Genomic DNA, 22007 nt, shown 5'->3' on the forward strand with positions numbered 1-22007 from the left:
CTTTAAGCGAGATCCTTTCTAAAAAGCAGCTTCCATCTCTGCCTGGAAGAAATTTTGCAGGCCTCTGAATGTCTGATATACAGCCTTGCTTTCTACCTTGCATGAGGGACTACACTCACATCTTATCTTTCCTAGTATTTCCTAGTATTTGCAACTTTCTTGAGGACAAGAAAGTGTTTGGGGACCCCGAAGCCAGTCTAGGTTTGACTCATGGGTCAGTCACCTGCCTATGTAGTTGTGTGATTTTGTACAAGCAATTTCAGCTCTTTATATTTCTGTTTTCCTTTTTTTTCTTTATATCTTTTTGAGGCGGAGTTTTGCTCTTGTTGCCCAGACTGGAGTGCAGTGGCATGACCTTGGCTCACTGCAACCTCTTCCTCCTGGGTTCAAGCAATTCTCCTGCCTCAGCCTCCCGAGTAGCTGGGGTTACAAGTGCTCCCCACCACGCCCAGCTAATTTTTGTATTTTTAGTAAAGATAGGGTTTCATCATGTTGGCCAGGCTGATCTCCAGCTTTCAACCTCAGACACAGGGGACTGGTTCTCTGATGGCACAATTTGAGAGAGCTATTTTGGGTGTGTCTTTTGCCTACCTCTACCACCTAGGATCAGGATCAAACCCACTCTCTTTTAAGAGGGTCAGTAGTGTAACGGCTGTGTCCAAACTTTTATCTTCTAACACCAAACAATAACCTTCTTCCCTCCCTCCCTCCCTCCCTCCTTCTTCCTTCCTTTCTCCCTCCCTTCCTTCCTCTCTCTGTCCTTCTCTCCCCTCCTTCCTTCCATGACTTTGTGCTGTGCTGGATTTTAGGAAGAGGTGGAACACCTCCCCTCCCCTCCCCTTCCCCCCTCCCCTTCCTCCCTCCCCTCCCCCCTCCCCTCCCCTTCCCCCCCTCCCCTCCCCTTCCCCCTCCCCCCTCCCCTCCCCTTCCCCCTCCCCTCCCCTCCCCCCCTCCCCCCTCCCCTCCCCTTCCCCCCTCCCCTCCCCTTCCCCCCTCCCCCCTCTCTTCCCTTCCCCTCCCTTCTTCCTTTCTTTCCTTTTTTGACGGAGTTTCACTCTGTCACTCCCAGGATGGAGTACAGTGGCGCAATCTTGTCTGACTGCAACCTCAGCCTCCCGGGTTCAAGCGATTCTCCTGCCTCAGCCTCATGAGTAGCTAGGATTACAGGTGCTTGCCATCAGGCCCGGCTAATTTTTTTTTTTTATTTATTTTTTTTTTTTGTAGTTTTAGTAGAGACGGGTTTTGCCATGTTGGTCGGGCTGATCTTAAACTCCTGACCTCATGTGATCTGTCCACCTTAGACTCCCAAAGTGTTGGGATTACAGGTCTGAGCCGCCGTGTCCGGGCAGTACCTTTTCTTTTAAAAGCTCAACAGATTAAGCGTATAAAAATGTCCAAAAACTGTCTGGGAGCTAGATGTTTCAGGTTCTGGGTTCTAGCGCTGTCTCGCCAGACTTGCTGTCTATGACACAGCTTTCCCTCTTGTAAAATGTCAGGGCTGAAGAGGAATTCTGAGGTTCCCGCCCTCTCCTACTTCCTGGGTGATTATGTAATGTATTAATAATCACGGCGGTAATAAAAACCGCAGCCACCTTAATTGAGTCTTCCCCACGCACTGTGCTAAATGTTTCACATTTGCCATTTTACTCAATCCTCTTGGCTATCTTAACCTCCCCCCCCCCCCCCCATTTTATATGTAAGAACCCTGAAGCTGCCTGAGTTTAGGTAACTACTTCAGGGCCACACAGGGAGTAAGTAGTTGAGTTGGGATTTGAATATTGATTCCAAACCTTGAGCTCTTAATCACTTTGGGTTAGGCAGGGAGATATTCTTGTTAGGATTACTAGTAATGCTGAGTGTAGGTATGTATGCATTTTAAGTTTTATTATTTGAAACAGTCTCGCTTTGTCGCCCAGGCTGGAGTGCAGTGGCGCGATCTTTGGCTAACTGCAACCTCCGCCTCCTGGGTTCAAGCGATTCTGTGCCTCAGCCTTGCGAGTAGCTGGGATTACAGGCACGCGCCACCATGCCCGGCTACATTTTGTATTTTTAGTAGAGACAGGTTTTCGCCATGTTAGCCAGGCTAGTCTTCAACTCTTGACCTCATGTGATCTACCCGCCTCAGCCTCCCAAAGTGCTGGGATTACAGGCTTGAGCCACAGCACCAGGCCTGTATTTCTTTCTTCCTTTTTTAAAAGACGGGGTTTCACATGGTGGTCAGGCTGGTCTTGAACTCCCGACCTCAGGTGATCCGCCCGCCTTGGCCTTCAAAGTGCTTGGATTACAGGCGTGAGCCACCGCGCCCGGCCTTTATTTCTATATAGAGAAAGGTGCGGGGACGGTCTCACTTTTTTGCCTAGGCCGGTCTCGAACTCCGGGCCTCTCGCCTAGGCCTCCCTCCCAAAGCACTGGGAACACCGGCGTGAGCCCCCCGCCTGGCCTCGCTGAACGTTTTTTTAGGCACATTCTGAACGCGAAGTGTACACACTGAATTCCCACAGCAACTGCATAGGGCATCAGTACCAGTGCCTTCACTGTACAGATGGGGAAAATGAGGCCCAGAGAGGCGAAGTAAATAGCTTAAGGTCACACAGAGAGCAAACTGCAGGGATTCAAAGCCTGGGAGTCCGCCTGCAACCCTCTTGCCTCACTGTCAGTCTTCAGCTCCGCGGAGGGTGGCCCGGAGCTGGCACTGCAGCACCAGCAGGCACACAGCCGCGCCAAGCGGCTGCGCCGGGCTTTTACGTCACGCCTCCGCCGCGCACGCGTTCTCGGGCTCTGGGCGGGGGCGCGCGGCGGGAGCGAGGACGGCGGCGAGGAGCGTGCGCGCAGTGACGTGCGTGGCGCCATGTTGGAGGGTTGGTGGTAGCGACTTGGGGAGGTGCTCGCTCTGTCGGTCTCGCTGTCTCGCACGCTTCCCCCGGCTCCCTTCGTTCCCCCCCCCGGTCGCCTGCGTGCCGGAGTGTGTACGAGGGAGGGGGAGGGCGTCGGGGGGGTGGGGGGAGGCGTTCCGGTCCCCAGGAGACCTGCGGAGGGAGGCGGAGGCTGTGAGGGACTCCGGGAAGCCATGGACGTCGAGAGGCTCCAGGAGGCGCTGAAAGGTGGGGGTAGCTGCCCCCTCTCCATTCCTCCTCATCTTCTCCGGCCCTCTCTTCTTTCCTTTCAGGGCGGGTGGCCCCGAGGGCCAGGTCAGGGCCAGGCCCGGTGTGGGGAGCGCGCTTCCCGGGCTCCCATCCCCCTCCGCCTCCCCAGGGGCGGGGAGCCCTGTGGGCAGCTCCCTCCCGCCCCGCTCCGGCTTTGTGTCGGCCGCCGGCGTCTGGGCTGGGGGAGGGGAGCCGGGAAGCTCTTGCGGGGCCCCAGTCCTTCTCCCATCGGTTCGGGAAACGAGTCAGGGGCCCGCAGACCCCTCCCTCCCAGGCAGCCTCTTTTCTCCGCCAGGCCACTCGAACGCCAGGCGTTGTGGGAGAAGAAGTAAAAGGTTGGTTGCGGGGGCGGGGGGTGGTGGCACCGCAACTTTTAAGTTGTCTCAGGATGCCTTTTTCGGGGCTTTGGAAGTCATCCTTCCGCGCCCTAATTTCAAGGTGTTTGCCTTCACTGTTCTTGATTGCACGACTTCAACGCAACAGGCTTGAGAACAGTGAATTTCAAACTTCGAGTAGAGAGATTTCAACGTTTTGAGAATTACTCCTTGACATGCAGAATCATTTGGGAACGGCTACTTGGGGTGGTAGTTGTTTCTTGAAAAGGCAGATTTATGGACTTAGATGAACAACTGGTGGGAGTCCGGGCCTCGGGATTTTTATTTTCACTGGGTTCCCGGATTAATGTGATGCTGGTGTTCTCCCGGACCACGCTTCGAGAAGCCCTGGGTTAAAAATGGTTTGTTGAGTTGAGTGCCCCCTTTAGGAGGATTCTTGTTATCTGTAAAGAGGGTGACATGTTGGAAGTAGAACTTGGAGGGTTGAGGTGATTATTTGGTTGAGAGGCCTTATTTTTATTTTTTATGTAATTGCTTCTTAATAAGGGAAAGGACTGGGAGGGAAGTTTGTTTTAACAGGGCTTTTGAGAAAACTAACATTTTTTTTTTCTTCCTTTATTTAGATTTTGAGAAGAGGGGGAAAAAGGAAGTTTGTCCTGTCCTGGATCAGTTTCTGTGTCATGTAGCCAAGACTGGTGAAACAATGTGAGTTGAAAACATGCATTGGTTGTTACAGACCACTGCATTATTCAGAATTGCTTATGAAAGGGATAAAAGTGTATTTTGGGATAATCATTCTAAATTGTAGAAGTCCTGGTCATTTAACTAATTTATGTATAAATTTACATTTAAAGAACGTGTATCCTTATTTACTCTATACATGCTCTGTAATGGAATTTAAAAACGTGTGTATGTTAAAATTTTCTTTATAGTCTAGGCTTTGGCATACTTAGAGAACGTATCAGTCTGAAAGAGCCAGAAAAAGGAAGAATGCCTATTCCATTATGACCCTTTTTGGCTTATTTGGCAAATAGGCTTATTCCCAGAATTTGTGACTTTGATTCTATTTTGAGTCTTGGTGGTATTTTCTAATACTGTTCTGTGTCCAGCCCTTTTTTTTTTCTTAAATCATATTTGCATATGTGGGTGTTTGAAATGTCACTTCAGTTTATCATGTTGAGGACTGATTATCTGACAAATTACAGATGCTGCAGTTTTGACTGTCCTATAAACTTCCTAGGATAGCTAACTTGTTACATATGCTCAGCATTTTATTAAGCTTGTTTCCAAATGTTCTGAATCTGAAACTTAAAAAGTTAGGGGTGTGTTCAAAAGAAACATTCCAGGTTATTGTTTTTTAGTTTGTGTGGTAGGACACACACTGGCTAAGTTTATTTGTAGAGGACAGTGCATCTTTGATGACTTCTTTTTGTAGTCTTTTGGTGGGAGCTGAGGGAGCTGGAAAGGGGATAAGTTTCTTTGGGTTCAGTGTTAGTAAGTGGGTTATCTGCCTAGTGTGATTGTAGCTTTCAGCAAGTATTGTGTAATTTCTCTGGCTTTATTTTTAGCAAGTTCGTTTCTCACAAGATTTGCTCATGGTTGTAGTCTAGTCTTTTAACAACTAGCCTAATTTTAGAAAAAAACAAAAACAAAAACAAAACAAAACAAAACCTGTGCTCCCTTCACGCTTGATTTAATGGTCACGTCTACAAGCTGAATCTCTTGTTTTCTGTTAAAATACACCAGTCATCTTGAGAACGTGATTGTGATGTGTTCAATCTTATGTTTCTATTTATTACATTAAAAAATGAGACCCTCCTGGGCAGGGGGAGTCATTTTTACTTTCAAATTATAGTCTCTCATAGACCATCTTGATTTAAAACAAATTAATGTAAAACTGTTAATTTGTGCTTACATAGATAAGCCTAAAAATGACCAGATGCCATCTTTCAAAAATAAATTAATCCCTAAAACAAATGCTTAGACTGCCAGTATTCCTCTTGAATTGCTAGTTGGCACGGACTTAGCTTTGTCAACAATGTCAAGTCAAATAGCATTTTACTTTTGGGTGTGTTTTGATAAACAAGGTTGTATTAAACTGTTTAGAGATGACTACTTAAAACCTCATTCAGTTTATCAGGTTTGTACACACTCCTTTCCCTTTTTGATAAAACACATTGCCTATAAATTATAAATGTATGAATAGTTGAAAGCTTTCTAAAAGATAGCTTTTTAATACCCTGTCTTAATGGAACACCGAGTGGCTGGGGAAATACCTGATTTTTTTTTTTTTTTGGACAGTTATTTTATCATGGTAGAATAGGACTTAAAATACTCTACCCTCACCCCGTGTTATGTGTTTATATATTCACTAAGCATGTTTTATACTGAAATGATTGGTGTACTTAGATACTTATATTCAGTGGAATTTGGAAAATACATTTTTTTATGTAAGCAACCAGTGTTCATGCATTTTGCTTTAAGCTTTATTTTTATCAATATGGCATACCTTTGATACTGAAATTTGCAGAATTTCTATTAGCCATTTATGGCTAAATTAAGCTTTGTCTAGTATGTGAGAGTGTAACGAGAATGAAAATTTAAAGAATAGCAGTTTAGACCTTTGTCGTGTTTTAGGATGGGTGGATTGCTTAAGATAAGCATTTCCACCGGATGTGGTGGCTCACCCCTGTATCTCAGCACTTTGGGAAACAGAATCACTTGAGCTCAGGAAAAAAAATTTAAAAATATCTGGGCATGTTGGTACATGCTTTTAGTCCCAGCTACTCCAAGGTTCAGGCAGGAGAATTGCTGGAACCTGGGAGGTTGAGGCCACAGTGAGCCATGATGGTGCCACTGTACTGCAGCCTGAGTGTCAGAGTGAGACCCTGTCTCAAAAAAAAAGTCGTATTTCTGGTTTTATTTTCACTGATGCATTATAACAAGAAAGCATGAACCGAAGTAATATGTGAAACTTTATGGATCAAAATCAGTGACCCCTAGGCTATTTCTTTTTCTTTTCAAAAAAACCATTTGATTTGACACTTTTTGTTTTAGTTTTTTTTTTTTTTTGAGATGGAGTTTTGCTTTTGTTACCCAGGCTGGAGTGCAATGGCGCGATCTTGGCTCACCGCAACCTCTGTCTCCTGGGTTCAAGCAATTCTCCTGCCTCAGCCTCCCAAGTAGGTGGGACTACAGGTGTGCGCCACCATGCCCAGCTAATTTTTGTATTTTTAGTAAAGACGGGGTTTCACCATGTTGACCAGGATGGTCTCGATCTCTTGACCTCGTGTTCCACCTGTCTCGGCCTCCCAAAGTGCTGGGATTATAGGCATGAGCCACCGCGCCTGGCCTTGTTTTAGCTTTAGAGAGGTTTTAGAATTGTAAGTATAAGCTTTTACAGTGGAGGAGGTTGTGGGAAAAATTTGAGCAATTTTACTTCTTAGTCTGTTAAAATTACCTGTAAACATCTGATGTAGAAAGTTAGGAAAAAAACGCCAAGACATACTGAATTGATATCAAGAGGGACACTATATAGGTATATAACTAAAATAATCCCTTAATCAGTTGTTTCTGGCCACTTCAAAAAGTTGCTTTTATGTTGGAAAGATTACTTTCACCTGAAAATGGGACATTTTCTGAAGCAACACTCTTCTGAAGGTAACGTAGTTTCTGACATCATGCTAAATATATAGTATGCATTGAATAAACAGGAGCATATGCTGTGTTTCAATTATGAATTTAAACATTTCATGGGTTTCAGTCATGGGTTTAAATGTATTTGATGGTCTTGAGTTGCAGTTGCTATCCTTTTTGATGGTCAAATTGTCTCCCATTTGGCCAGTGGTAGCCTTTTTCAGTTGGCTCCAGAGTCCTTTTGACATGACTTTAGTAGTGTTTGACAGTATCCTTACTCTCAGGTATGAGGATGTGTTCCACACTCATTTTCTGCCCAAATGTGAACCAGACATTTCTCAAGAAACCTGCCTTTTAGTGGAAATGGTATTTCAGGACTACAATCCTGGTGGCAGAGATGTTTGTTATTACCCAGCTAGTTAAAATACTAAGACTTGCAATCCAGAATCGGGAATACTGTGTTGAAAAAAATTACTATTTTTTTTAGATACTCATATAATTTACTGGCCAAATGCGGCGATTCATGCCTTTGATCCCAGAACTTTGAGAGGCTGCGGCAGGTTGCCCAGGGTTGCTTGAGCCCAGGTGATAGAGAACCAGCCTGGGCCACATGGTAAAACCCGTCTCTACAAAAAATGCAAGAAGTTAGCCAAATGTGGTGGCATATGCCTATAGTCTCAGCTATTCCTAGGGATGAGGAGGAGGTGGGAGGATCACCTGAGCCTGGGAGGTTGACGCCTCAGTGAGCTGTGATTGTGCCACTGCACTCCAGCCTGGGCAAGAGTAAGACCCCGTCTCAAACACATATACATGCACACACACACTTACATAATTTACCATCTTTACCATATTTTTAAGTACACAGTTTGGTGGTACTAAATACGTGTGTATTCTTTTTTCCCCGTTTATCTCCCCCATCCCTTGCCCAGTCTCTAGTAATCTCCTGTCTTAGACTCTTTGTGAGATCCACTTTTTTTGCTCCCACATATATGAAAATGTCATGTTTGTCTTTCTGTGCTTAACTTACTTAACATAATGCCTGCAGTTCCATCCATGTTGCTGCAAATGACAGGATCTAATTTTTTTTTTTTTTATGGCTGGATAATATGCCACATTTTCTTACCTGTTGATGGGAACTCAGGTTGGTTCCTGTTTTAAAAAAATACATTTTTGAGGTAGGGTCTTGCTGTCACCCAGGATTTAGTGCAGTAGCTCAGTCACAGCTCGCTGTAACCTCAAACTCGTAGGCTCGAGGGATCCTCTTCCCTCAGCCTCCTGAATAGCTAGGACTTACACATAGGGTACATGCCACCATGCCTGGCTAATTTGTAAATTTTTTTTTGTAGAAACAAGGTCTTGCTATGTTGCCTAGGCTGATCTCCAACTCCTGGTCTCAAGCAATCCTCCCAAAGTGCTAAGATTACAAGGCATGGAGCCATTGCACTGATCTGGTTTCATATTTTGGCTGTTGTGAATAGTGCTGCAATAAACATGGAAGTGCACAGGGTTTTTAATTAACTTCCTGCATACCAAAAATGCTGGTTCTGAAGAACACAGGCAGGGAATGATAGAATCAGGATGTCTTATAATTACTGACTATAACCAACATTACACATCAGAAAGTCTGAAATAATAATACAAATATTACTGCCACTGATATAATTACTAGGAATGTTAAAATTTTTTTACATATGCTCTCCCAATTTCTAGCCCTCATTTAAAAAAAGTTGTTCTATCTACATTGTCTGAGCATATTGCTGTTACATAACTTTCCCGTTTGTTTTTTTGAAATAGAATCTTTCTCTGTTGCCCAGGTTGGTGTGCAGTGGCACCATCATAGCTCACTGCAACCTCTGCCTCTTGGGTTCAGGCGATTCTTGTGCCTCAGCCTCCTGAGTAGCTGAGATAACTGGTGTGTGCTACCATTGCCTGGCTGATTTTTGTGTTTTTAGTAGAGATGTTTAGTAGAGGTTTTCACCATGTTGACCAGGCTGTTCTTCAACTTCTGGCCTCAAATAATCCTTCTGCCTCTGCCTCCCAGAGCGCTGGGATTACAGGCGTGAGCCACAGCCCCGGCCGACTTTCCCTTTTATCTGTCAATCTTAATTTTACACTAGTTAGATATTTCATGCCTACAGTCAGTCCTTATGTCATTGTCATTGTATTGTCTCTGTCTCTGCTCAGTTTGGTTGTCTGAATGAAGCTCATTCTCTAATAGATTATTGAGAAGGGGCTTATTGAAACAGTATTTCTGGAGTATTTTTTGTGTGTGTTTTCTTTGTTTTGGTTTAGTTTTTTTGAGACAGAGTCTTGCTCTGTTGCCCAGGCTGAAGTGCAGTGGCGTGATCTCGGCTCACTGCAATCTCTCCCTCCCGGTTCAAGTGATTTTTCTGCCTCAGCCTCCTGAGTAGCTGGAATTACAGGTGCACGCCACCATGCCCGCTAATCTTTTGTATTTTTAGGTGAAACAAGGTTTCGCCATGTTGGCCAGGCTGGTCTCGAAATCCTGACTTCAAGTGATCTGCCCGCCTCGGCCTCCCAAAGTGCTGAGATTACAGGCATGAGCCACTGTGCCTGGCCTGGAGTTCTTATTTTATGTCTTGTATGTTATCTGCGCTTTATTTATTTTTTTGTTTGTTTGTTTTTTGCCCCCTCCCCCTGCCCTTTTTATGGAGAATGGGATCTCTCTGTATTGCCCAGGCAGACCTCAAACTCCTGGGCTCAAGCTATCCTCCCACCTCTGTCTCCCTAAGAGCTGGGATCATAGGCATGAGTCACTGTGCCTGGCATGTGCCCTTTATCCTTGACAGCCACTTTGGCTGGAAATAAAATATTTGGTTCACATTTCCTATCCTTGAGTATCTTAGGTTTGTTAATTCTATTGTTTTCCTCAATAAAACTCTTAAAATCTATTCATTTTTGAGACAGAGTCTCACCTCAGCCTTCCAAGTAGCTGGGACTACCGGCATGTGCTGCCAGGACTGGCTAATTTTTGTGTTTTCTGTAGAGATGGGTTTTCACTATGTTTTTACCATCTTTTTAGGCTGGTCTCCTGAGCTTGAACTCCCGGGCTCAAGCTATCTTCCCACTTTGTAGGCCTCTTAAATTGCTGGGATTACAGAGGTGTTACCATGCCTGGCAAGCTGTTAACATCTGATGGTAGTATTTTTTACTTTATTAACTGTCCACTCTTTTTGCCTAACCTTCCTAAAAGATTTTTTTTCTTTAAAATACAGTGGTTTTTCTTTATCTTTCTTTCTTTTTTTTTTTTTGAGATGGAGTTTCACTCTTGTTACCCAGGCTGGAGTGCAATGGCGCGATCTTGGCTCACCGCAACCTCCGCCTCCTGGGTTGAGGCAATTCTCCTGCCTCAGCCTCCTGAGTAGCTGGGATTACAGGCATGTGTCACCATGCCCAGCTAACTTTCTGTATTTTTCGTAGAGACGGGGTTTCACCATGTTGACCAGGATGGTCTCGATCTCTCGACCTCGTGATCCACCCGCCTTGGCCTCCCAAAGTGCTGTGATTACAGGCTTGAGCCACTGCGCCCGGCCTCTTTTTATTTTTTTAGTCGGAGTCTTGCTCTGCCACCTAGGGTGGAGTACAATGGCGTGATCTTTGGCTCACTGCAACTTCCGCCTCTCAGGTTCTAGCAATTCTCCTGCCTCAGCCTCCTGAGTAGCTGGGATTACAGGCAGCTGCCACCAAGCCCAGCTAAGTTTTGTATTTTTAGTAGGGACGGGGTTTCACCATATCAACCAGGCTGGTCTCAAACTTCTGACCTTGTCATCTGCCCGCCTTGGCCTCCCAAAGTGCTGTGGTTACAGGTGTAAGCCGCTGCGACCAGCCAAAATACAGTGGTTTTTTTAGAGTAGATATTTAAAAACATTTTGAAAATACATGTTGCATATTTTGAAGTCACTGTACTCAGGTATATATATAGTGTGGTCTTTTTTTTTTTTTAATCCACCTATCTGCACACTGGTAGTATAGTCTTTCAGTATGAAATTTTACATTTTTCAAAAGTATTAAATATTTCAAGACAGTGTGGAATTATTGTCTGGTGTTTTTGTGGGGGATGGGAGGGAGACTATTGCTGCATCTTTGCACATCTTCAGTACTTGTCATTTGTCTTAAATTCTTTTTTTGAGTCACTTTTTAAAAAGCAGTGTTATTGTGGTATAATTGATACACAATGCATTGTATTTATTAAAAATGTATAGGTTGCTAAATTAACATCTACACTCAGGAAACCACAAGAGTAAAGATTGTGAACATATTCGTTCATTATTTCCAGAAGTTTCCTCATGCCGCATTGTAATCTTCCCTCCCTGCAGGTGCTCCCTTTCCTCCAAGTAACTTTTTGTCAATGTAGATTAATTTGTGAGTTCTAGAATTTTATGTAAATGAAATCATATCAGTATGATTCGTTGGCTTCTATTCAACATAGTTTTCATTTTTTTTTTTTTCCTGAGTAGATTCACTGTATGAATATGCCACATTTTTTTTTTTTTTTTCTTTTTGAGGTGGAGTCTCCCTCTGTCACCTGGACTGGAATGCAGTGCCTTAGTCTCGGCTCACCGCAATTTCTGCCTCCAGGTTTCAAGCTGTTCTTCTGCCTCAGCCTCCCAAGTAGCTGGGACCATAGGTGCATGCCACTGTGCCTGGCTAATTTCGTATTTTTAGTAGAGACAGGGTTTCTCCATGTTGGAGAACTCCTAGCCTCAGGTGATCTGCCTCAGCCTCCCATAGTGCCGGGATTACAGGCGTGAGCCACCACACCTGGCCTTAATTTGTGTTTCTCTAATGACATGATGTTGAACATCTTTTCATGTGTTCATTTGCCATCTGTATGTCTTCAGTAAAGCGATTGTTCAAATTGTCACTGATTTTAAAATTGGGTTGTTTGTGGTTTTGAGAGTTCTTTCTATATTCTGGATTCAGTGTTTTTATCTGACATGATATGCAAATATTTGCTACCACTTTGTGCCTTGTGTCTTCATTCTCTTGCCAGTGTCTTTTGAAGAGAAAATTTAAATCTATTTTGATGTTTTAGAAATCCTTTGAAAGACGCATTACATTTTCTGTTGTGTTCATTTATTCTGGTGTATCTTCTCATTTAGTCTTTATTTCAGAAGTGATTTTGTTTCTTTTATTTTTCATTTTTTCCTGAATTACATCATGCTTCTAAGTTTCTCTGATTTTGACTTATGTTGTCTTGTATCAGTTTTCCCAGTGTCTTGTAGGTCATTTTGAAATAGTGTGATGCAGTTTTGATCTGTTTTGAATGAGTCTCTCTGGATTTTGTTGTCTATAGGGATGTTGATCTGCTCCTTACTCTCTTTTTCTTACAATAGTGTCATTCGATTTGACCCCAATATATTGCTATTGATCATTTTTATTTGAAATTAGTTTTCCTCAGCTTTCAAGAGGCATTGTGGCTCAGAGTAGCTTTTCTAAGTACATAGAGCACTCAGTGTTTTTGTGAAGTATTTTAAGAACATGGCAGTTTGCATTCTGAAATTCCAGGCCGTGTTCGCCACTCCTGCTTTTTTTTTGAACCTTGTCTTCATTTCTCTTGGCCCTTTCTCCTCATCCTGGGGCTTACCTCTGGATTGGAGCACTGTTGGGTCACTTCAAGAGCTCAAGTTAGCAAGATCTGATTTGTCTTTTAGAACTCAGAGCAGTCTCTTCACTCACTGCTGGAGTTGGTAAAACCCATCTCAGTTTCAGTTGCTGTTCTCAAATTGTCTGCAGTGATTTCCAGTGAATACCTGTTGGCTGTTTTATGATTCTCCTTTTTCTGGGCCTTTGAGATACACCTTGACTTCTCTGTGTTTTTTCTGTCACATAATGTTCAGGTCATGCGACTGTCAGTTTTTCCTCACCCACTTTTTGGGATCTGTGGGACTACTGTGTCAGCTAGTTTTGTTGTAAATATGGGCCATTGCTTTTTGGTTTTGCTCTCTAGTTTGGCCATAAAGTTTCAGAGAGATGAAAAACTGTAGCACCATTGCCATCTTCTTAGGATTCTGCTTTTTAGGAAAACTTTTAAATCCCTCTTAACTCATTTCCCTTATTTATAAAATGGGATAATACAACCTGGAAGTGTGGGCAGGCAATACATAGGAAACTCGGCACAGTGCTTGGTATGCACAGTAAATGCTCAATAAATAATACTCGTTTTCATGTTGTTGATAATGCATATTTTGACTCTTTTTTTCCCTCTCCCTACAGTTTGAAGTTCCTTGTGTTAAGGTATTTTGACATAACAGTGAGAAAATCAAAGGTTATTTAAAAGTAGTTAACAACTGAGACCCCTTTATAATAATTGTATAAATTATTATAAAGAAATTCTCCTTAAGCCCACGAGGCTATTAGATCCTTCTGTGGGGTTTCTTTTTTCTTTCTTTTTTTTTTTTGTTATTTTGAAACAGAGTCTTATTCTGTCACCCAGGCTGGAGTTCAGTGGCAAGATCTCAGCTCATTTGAACCTCTGCCTCCTGGGTTCAAGCGATTGTACCTTAGCCCCCCAAGTAGCTGGAACTACAGGTGCACACCATCACTCTCAGTTAATTTTTGTATTTTTAGTAGGCTGGTTTCACCATGTTGGCCAGGCTAGTCTCAAACTCTTCAAGTGATCCTCCAGCCTCGGCTTCCTGATGTGCTTGGATTACAGATGTGAGCTATTGTGCATGGCCTCTGTGGAGTTTCTTAAGAGGGAATTTTGTTTCGTTTTGTCTAACATATTTCTTGACACTTTGAAAATTGTTTCTAAAATGTCAGCCAAATACCACCTGTATGAATTTTTCTACAGTCTTGTAACATTTGCACAATTACTTCTTTAATGCTTTTCTTCAAGTCAGCTGAGTTTTTTCTCTCAAAATTTTTTTAAGTGGAAAAAATATTATAGATAAAAGTCAAGCCCTCAATCCCCGGCCCCCACCCCCATAACCACTGTGTTAATTTTTTTCCCTTAATCTTGTTGTAGGAAATAAGATCTGAAGCCATTGGCTTGTTGCAGTAATTAGGTTTTTCTGAGTCACTTTACAATCTGTAAATACTGAAATTACTAAAATAGGAATTATCCGTGTGCCACCTAAAGTCCTCTTGTGCTGTCATCACAGTGTTACACAGGAAGCACAATAGATTTTCAATAAATATTAGTTGAATGGATGCCCTTTTGCTTCTAAATATTCCAATGGGTGAAGTTTTTAAGGTATCAACATGAATAAAATTACAGTTTCTTTTTCATCACATCATGTCAACCTGAATGGTGCACTGGAAGTTAGGCACACCAACTTTATTTTCTACCTAGAGTTAATTATTCTAATCTTCATTCTTTTGGGTCCCCAAATAAGCTCATGTTTTTTGTGTTGAGTTTAGTTTTTACTAGTTGTTGGCTAGTTTCCTAATTACATGTAAGTTAGCATGTGGTGATGGTGGAGTAGTGTTGTGTCTTGGAGACAGCATTGCTTGAGTTCCAAACTTAGCTTTGCTACTTCTTGGTGAGACTTTGGACAAACCATGAACTTGTTTTCTCACTTAAAAAATGGGGTTCATACCTTTAGTTGTTTCAACTGTTTTAAGGACTTGAATAATAAAGTATAAAGCTAGAGATATAAACATTTGGGGGAGAGTAAAAATTACCTGTATGCTGGGCTTAAATAGAGTGATAGAGTGAACATGGCCCAAGAAACAAGTCCAGGTATTAATCTTGTGGAATGAGCTCTGATTGGACAGTCAGAAGAGCACAAAACAGACTTAGGTTTGAATTCCAAATTCCATCATGTAGTTAACTATGTGACCAAAGCTGACTTCTCTCCCTTAATTTCCGGGTGTGTAAATATAGGTAATAAATTAGATCTGTCTAAAGGGATTAAATGAGTTTATATTTATAAGGTGCTTTTAATGCAGCACCTGGCACATACTGAGTGTCCCCTAAGTGGGAGTTAACTGTAACTCATTATTCTACTTTTAGTGATTTTCATCACTTAAATTACTATTGGACACAGTTTCCTCGGATACTAATTGAGAGGCTTGCAATAGCTGATCTCCAAGGTTCTGTCCAGCTGGAACGCTTAGAGGAATCTGTGTTGCAGCACTGTGTCTGGAGGTGGTGGTGTAGCAGTAGCAACTAGCAGTGAGGAATGGGGCATGGTGATAGTGCTTAGTGTTAAAATGTCTGATAATAATGCAAAATGTTAACTGTTAGGGAGTAATTAATAGTTGGTGAATGGTTTGGAGACATTAAAAAGTTCAGAATCAGTTGTCTATATGGGGTGAGAAAGACCAGTCAGTGCTACTACTAAACTCCTTGCAGTCACAAAAAGGTTCTCAAAATACCTATGTTAGTGTTACCTGTGTGCACATGTGTGGTTTTATCTGTATCTACAGACCACTTTGTGCCTGCCAGTGAATCTGTGTTCATAATGTTTATGAACTATTACTGGATGTGACATTACTGGACACCTGTCAGAAACTTGATGTTGCTTCAAAACATCATTAGTAAGCTTCAGGTCTCATTAGTAAGAAGATAAGGAATTTATAGTCCCCAGAACACCGTGCTTCCTTTTGCTTGTGACTGAAGATCTTTTCCCTTTTTAATGTAGAAATTTATTATTCAGGATATGTAGCAAAAAACTGAATTGATAACTGAAACAGAACAGTGTAAACAATTGAGAGTATTCACTATTTAATTACGTGTGCCTATGAAAAACGTTTTATGTTGAGAAATGTATTTTAGATCTTCATGTTCACCGGTTCTCTGATAATGTTCCTTTGCTTGTCTTCTTTCTGGTTTCACCCATAGCAGTCCTGTTGATGTATCAGGCTGCCCAGGTTTTGCATTACTTGTAATATGTATGTGTGGAATCTACTTGTAACCACTGGCATATTCCATACCTATCAGATACCTTGGGTATCTGATATATAATGATAGGTTTATTAAGAATATTAAATACTTGCCGGGCGCGGTGGCTCAAGCCTGTAATCCCAGCACTTTGGGAGGCCGAGGCGGGTGGATCACAAGGTCAAGAGATCGAGACCATCCTGGTCAACCTGGTGAAACCCCGTCTCTACTAAAAATACAAAAAAATAGCTGGGCATGGTGGCACATGCCTGTAATCTCAGCTACTCAGGAGGCTGAGGCAGGAGAATTGCCTGAACCCAGGAGGCGGAGGTTGCGGTGAGCCGAGATTGCGCCATTGCACTCCAGCCTGGGTAACAAGAGCAAAACTCCGTCTCAAAAAAAAAAAAAAAAAAAAAAAAAAGAATATTAAATACTTTTGAGTACTCACATCATTAGCTATTATCAAGTGAATAATAGCTAATTTAAATATTAAATTAGTAATAATAAAAAGTAATACTCATAATGTCCTTAGTGGTTTTTTAAAAACTTGGCATATATGTGGAAGGGGAAGTAGGGCTTTTTTGTTATCACTTATCATTTAATGCAAAAAAAAAAAAGTTAAAAAAGAATCTTTTTTGTTTTTTGAGACAAGGTCTTGTGTCGCCCAGGCTGGAGTGCAGCAGTGCAGTCATGGCCCACTTCAGCCTTGACCGCCTGGGCTTAAATGATCCTCCTGCCTCAGCCCCTGCCCCCAGTAGCTGGGACCAGAGGCATATGCCACAATACCCGGCTAGAAAATAAAAAGCTTTATTGAGAGGCTCTGTAGAATTAAGAGCCTTTTGGAGCTGTGTATGTCAGAGTATCTCTCTTGTCTTTATGCTATAATCTGTTTGACCCTTGCTTAAAGGACAGTCATGGTTAAAACTCTACTTTCATTATAATTTACTTGTCTCTGTCTCTGTCTCCTCTTTTTTTTTCGGTTACCAGGCTGGAGTGCAGTGGCGAGATCTCAGCTCACTACAGCCTCTGTCTCCCAGGTTCAAGCAATTCCCCTGCCTTAGCCTCCTTGAGTAGCTGGGACTACTGGCGCCTGTCACTACACCTGGCTAATTTTTTATATTTTAGTAGAGGTGGGGTTTCAGCATGGCCAGGATGGTCTCAGTCTCTTGCTCTCATGATCCGCCCACCTTGGTCTCCCAAAGTGCTGGGATTACAGGGGTGAGCCATTGTGCCCGGACCTTCTTTCAAAAAGATGGGAGTCTTACTCTATCACCCAGGCTGGAGTGCAGTGATGCAGTCTCGGCTCACTGAAACCTCTGCCGCCTGGGTTCAAGCAGTTCTCTTGCCCTAGCCTCCTGAGTAGCTGGGAGACTACCCGCCACCACACCTGGCTAATTTTTGTATTCTCAGTGGAGATGGGGTTTCACCATGTTATGTTGTCCAGGCTGGTCTCGACCTCCTGACCTTAAGTGATCTGCCCGCTTCAGCCTCCCAAAATGGTGGGATTACAGGCGTGAGCCACTGTGCCCGGCCTTTGTCTTTAATGAACCAGGTGGTTTTGCACAGGAATCCTGCTTTGGATTATTACTCCCTTTTATTCCCCCCCCCCCCCCCCCCCTTTTTATTTTTTTTTTAAGACGGAGTTTTCGCTCTTGTTACACAGACTGGAGTGCAATGGCACGATCTCGGCTCACCGCAAACTCCGCCTCCTGGGTTCAGCAATTCTCCTGCCTCAGCCTCCTGAGTAGCTGGGATTACAGGCACATGCCACCATGCCCAGCTAATTTTTTTGGTATTTTTAGTAGAGATGGGGTTTCACCATATTGACCAAGGATGGTCTCGATCTTTTGACCTCGTGATCCACCCGCCTCAGCCTCCCAAAGTGCTGGGATTACAGGCTTGAGCCATCGCGCCCGGCCCCTTTTTTTTTTTTTTTTTTTAAATTGTGACAGAGTTTCGCTCTGTTGCCCAGGTTGGAGTGCTGTGGTGCGAACTCAGCTCACTGTAACGTCCGCCTCCCAGGTTCAAGCGTTTCTCCTTCCTCAGCCTCCCCAGTAGCTGGGATTACAGGTGTCTACCACCATGCCCAGCTAATTTTTGTAGATGTTTTATTTTTTTTTGAGACAGAGTTTTGCTGTTGTCACCCCGGCTGGAGTACAGTGGCATGGTGTCAGCTCACTGCAACCTCCGCCTCCCAGGTTCCAGCAATTCTACTGCCTCACCCTCCTGAGTAGCTGAGATTACAGGTGCCTGCCACCACATCCAGGTAATTTTTTTTTTTTTTTTTTTTTTGAGACGGAGTTTCGCTCTTGTTACCCAGGCTGGAGTGCAATGGCACGATCTCGGCTCACCGCAACCTCCGCCTCCTGGGTTCAAGCAATTCTCCTGTCTCAGCCTCCCGAGTAGCTGGGATTACAGGCACGCGCCACCATGCCCAGCTAATAACATCCAGGTAATTTTTATATTTTTAGTAGAGATGGGGTTTCACCATGTTGGCCAGGCCTGTCTGGAACTCCTGACCTCAGATGGTACACCTACCTCAGCTTCCCAAAATATTGGGATTACAGGTGTGAGCCACCATGCCAGGCCTTTCTTTATATTCCTAAAAGGCAAATATTTAATGATCATTTATTTTGTGTCAGACATTATGAAATATTTCATATGCATAATCTGATGTAGTCTTTACAACTGCTATCTGAAGTAGGTCTTTGTCCTTTTTAAAAATGAGGCTGTTGGCCAGGCGCAGTGGCTCAAGCTTGTAATCCTAGCACTTTGGGAGGCTGAGGCGGGTGGATCACGAGGTCGAGAGATCGAGACCATCCTGGTCAACAAGGTGAAACCCCGTCTCTACTAAAAATACAAAAAATTAGCTGGGCTTGGTGGCGCGTGCCTGTAATCCCAGCTACTCAGAAGGCTGAGGCAGGAGAATTGCCTGAACCCAGGAGGTGGAGGTTGCGGTGAGCCGAGATCGCGCCATTGCACTGCAGCCTGGGTAACAAGAGCGAAACTCCGTCTCAAAAAATAAAAAAATGAAAAATGAGGCTGTTGAGGCTTACAAGGCTTAAATAATTTGTCCAGGGTTGCACAGCTGATGAGTAATGAAACTGGGTTTTATACTCAGGCATTCCAGCTCCAGATCCTCTTGTAATATGCATTTTATTGATACATACCACTTGTCTTTTTTTCAGTTGTCTTAAATCCTCCTCTTTACTGTAACAGTGCCAGAATCTTTTCAAAACCACTGTTTAAATTTGGAGCTTTTATGCCAGGCATGGTGGCTTACGCCTGTAATCCCAGCACTTTGGAAACTTGAAGTGGGTGGATCATCTGAGGTCGGGAGTTCGAGACCAGCCTGGCCAACATGATGAATCCCTGCCTCTACGAAAAATACAAAAAATTAGCTGGGCATGGTGGCAGGTGCCTATAGTCCCAGCTACTCACGAGGCTGAGGCAGGCGGGAGAATCACTTGAATCCAGGAGGTGGAGGTTGCAGTGAGCTGAGGTCATGTCACACAGCAGTCTAGCCTGTGCAAAAGGGTGAGACTCTGCCTTCAAAAATAGGTAAATAAATAAAAGAATTAGGAGCTTTTTGCTTTTGGTAGGATTTTATAATTGTTGTTTTCTATAATTTCTGATATTTTCAAGTGGCTTACTGAAGCTTGACCGCATGTACTTGTGTAGTCCTCCTTTCCTTGTGTTACACCATGATAGGACTTAAGCACTGGGGGGAATGTTGGGGCAATTGTGACAAGGTTGAACGTGGAAGGGTCAATAAGATAGATGACTGGTGTACCCTTAACATTTGTAATTTTTACTATTTTCCGGTGACCTCAAGTACAAAAAACTTTTAAGAAATTGTTATATTGTAGAGGCATAAATTTGAAACATACAGGTGATGAGACTGATACATGTATTTTAGCTTGAAGTGACTCTAAGCTTTCTGTTTAATATATGCATCTTGAATTTGTGGTTCTCAGTTAACTAAAAATCTTACCACACCAATATTGGGAGGTAGGTGCTAATATTTCCATTTGTAGGTGGTGAAACTGGAGAAAAATATATGCTATAGAAGTATTTGGAATTTGAGGAAATTGAGAGGTCTTAAAGAACATTTGTAATTTTTGCACTATTGTGTGTATCTGGGAGGAATGGGGAGGGTGAGGTAGTTTTCTGTCAACTAACAGCAAAGTATAGTTGTCCCTTGGCATCTCGGGGGGGATTTGCTCCAGGACCTCCCTTGGACATCAAAATCTGTGGATGGTCAGTCCCTGATGTAAAATGGCATAATATTTGCATATAACCTATGCATATCCTTGGTGCTTCTCCAGATTACTTATAATACCGAATACAATTTAAATGATATGTAAATGGTTTTTATACTTTATTGTTTAGAGAGTAATGACGATAAATATCTCTACATTTCAATACAATTTCTTTTTTCTCAAATATTTTAAATCTGAGGTTGGTTGGATTCATGAATGTATTTCTATTTAAAATTGTGCAACTGAAGGGAATTTAATATTTTCTTTTGGAGCTTGTTTTATTAGGGATACTGTTGTCTATGGTGACTTCCAGGTTGGCTTTTGAGGCGGGAGCCATTTTTGTCTCAGAGTGATTTGTTGACTGAAGAGTGGTCCCTCCACCTTTTCTAGGGCTTTTATATACTTGAGTGTTTCTTGCTGTAAGGAGCAATCTTAATGTAGAATGTAGGCTGCTTTTTTTCCACGCTTACCAGTTAATACTACAGGTGAATGTGAGAGTTTCAGGTTTGTAGGGTCATTGCAAGACAAGTTGTGTTTCTGTTCCTCTTGTGTAGATATTGATACTTACCTAGTCATGCCCTGCTTGTTCATATAGAGAGTTTTTGGAGATGATACTTTCTTAAATTGTCATCTAGTTTTCTGGTAAATATTGTGTGTGGTCTTTCATTTTGCTATGTTGCGCTAGGTAGGATATAGGTAAAATCAGTGCCATAGCCAGCATGTGGTTACTTTAAAAAATTATTTCTGCCAAAATGTTAGACGGTTAGATGAAAAGGTGGTAACATTTTAAAAACTTTGATTAAAAATATGGAGAATATCTTGATACATGCTTTTTCTATTTGCGTCTTCATTTTGGTTCAGGAGGAATTTGGTGAGAATAACTGTATTTTGAATGTAATGGATCATATGAATTAAATAATTCTTCTTGTGACTGTTAATGTGTTGAAAACTCATGTGCAGAGATGATTAAAATTAATACTGCTTTAGATGATTCTCATTTTACAAAAATGCAAGAAAAATGTCAAAGCATACTGTTTCTTGTATATTCTTTTTTTTTTTTTTTTTTTTTTGAGACGGAGTTTCGCTCTCGTTACCCAGGCTGGAGTGCAATGGCGCGATCTCGGCTCACCGCAACCTCCGCCTCCTGGGTTCAGGCAATTCTCCTGCCTCAGCTTCCTGAGTAGCTGGGATTACAGGCACGTGCCATCATGCCCAGCTAATTTTTTGTATTTTTAGTAGAGACGGGGTTTCACCATGTTGACCTGGATGGTCTCGATCTCTTGACCTCGTGATCCACCCGCCTCGGCCTCCCAAAGTGCTGAGATTACAGACTTGAGCCACCGCGCCCGGCCTTTTCTTGTATATTCTTAACAAAAGTTTCTATACACATACGTATATGTGTGTTAATGCTCTTATTGAAAAATGGCTTGAAACTTCTGCAGTTTGCCTTCTGTTATTTTCTGTATTTAGATACTTTTTTTTTTTGAGACAGGGTCTTGGTCTGTTGCCTAGGCTGGAGTGTAGTGACATGGCCTTAGCTCACTGCAACCTCCGCTTCCGGGGTTGAAGCAATTTTTCTGCCTCAGCTTCCTGAGTAGCTGGGATTACAGGCATGTGCCACCATCCTCAGCTAATTTTTTTTTTTTTTTTTTTTGAGACGGAGTTTCACTCTTGTTACCCAGGCTGGAGTGCAATGGCGCGATCTCGGCTCACCGCAACCTCCGCCTCCTGGGTTCAGGCAATTCTCCTGTCTCAGCCTCCTGAGTAGCTCGGATTACAG

The 22007-nt window shown here is 42.8% G+C and overlaps 1 protein-coding gene across 2 annotated transcripts in view; it reads left to right on the plus strand.

The window, feature by feature from the left end:
- The first annotated feature begins 2977 nt into the window (after window positions 1-2977).
- Window positions 2978-22007, plus strand: part of PPP4R2 (protein phosphatase 4 regulatory subunit 2) — a 76076-nt gene continuing 57046 nt past the window's right edge. The window contains exons 1-2 of one of the 2 annotated variants that reach the window (XM_003939452.4): window positions 2978-3101; window positions 4102-4183. In XM_003939452.4, the coding sequence (XP_003939501.1) occupies window positions 3068-3101; window positions 4102-4183 (116 nt within the window). In that variant the 5' untranslated portion in view covers window positions 2978-3067. The remainder of the gene's footprint in view (window positions 3102-4101; window positions 4184-22007) is intronic. The other variant, XM_074404556.1, reaches the window with a different exon arrangement.

Source organism: Saimiri boliviensis, chromosome 8 (genome assembly GCF_048565385.1).
Source record: "Saimiri boliviensis isolate mSaiBol1 chromosome 8, mSaiBol1.pri, whole genome shotgun sequence".
Classification (NCBI taxonomy): Eukaryota; Metazoa; Chordata; class Mammalia; order Primates; family Cebidae; genus Saimiri; species Saimiri boliviensis.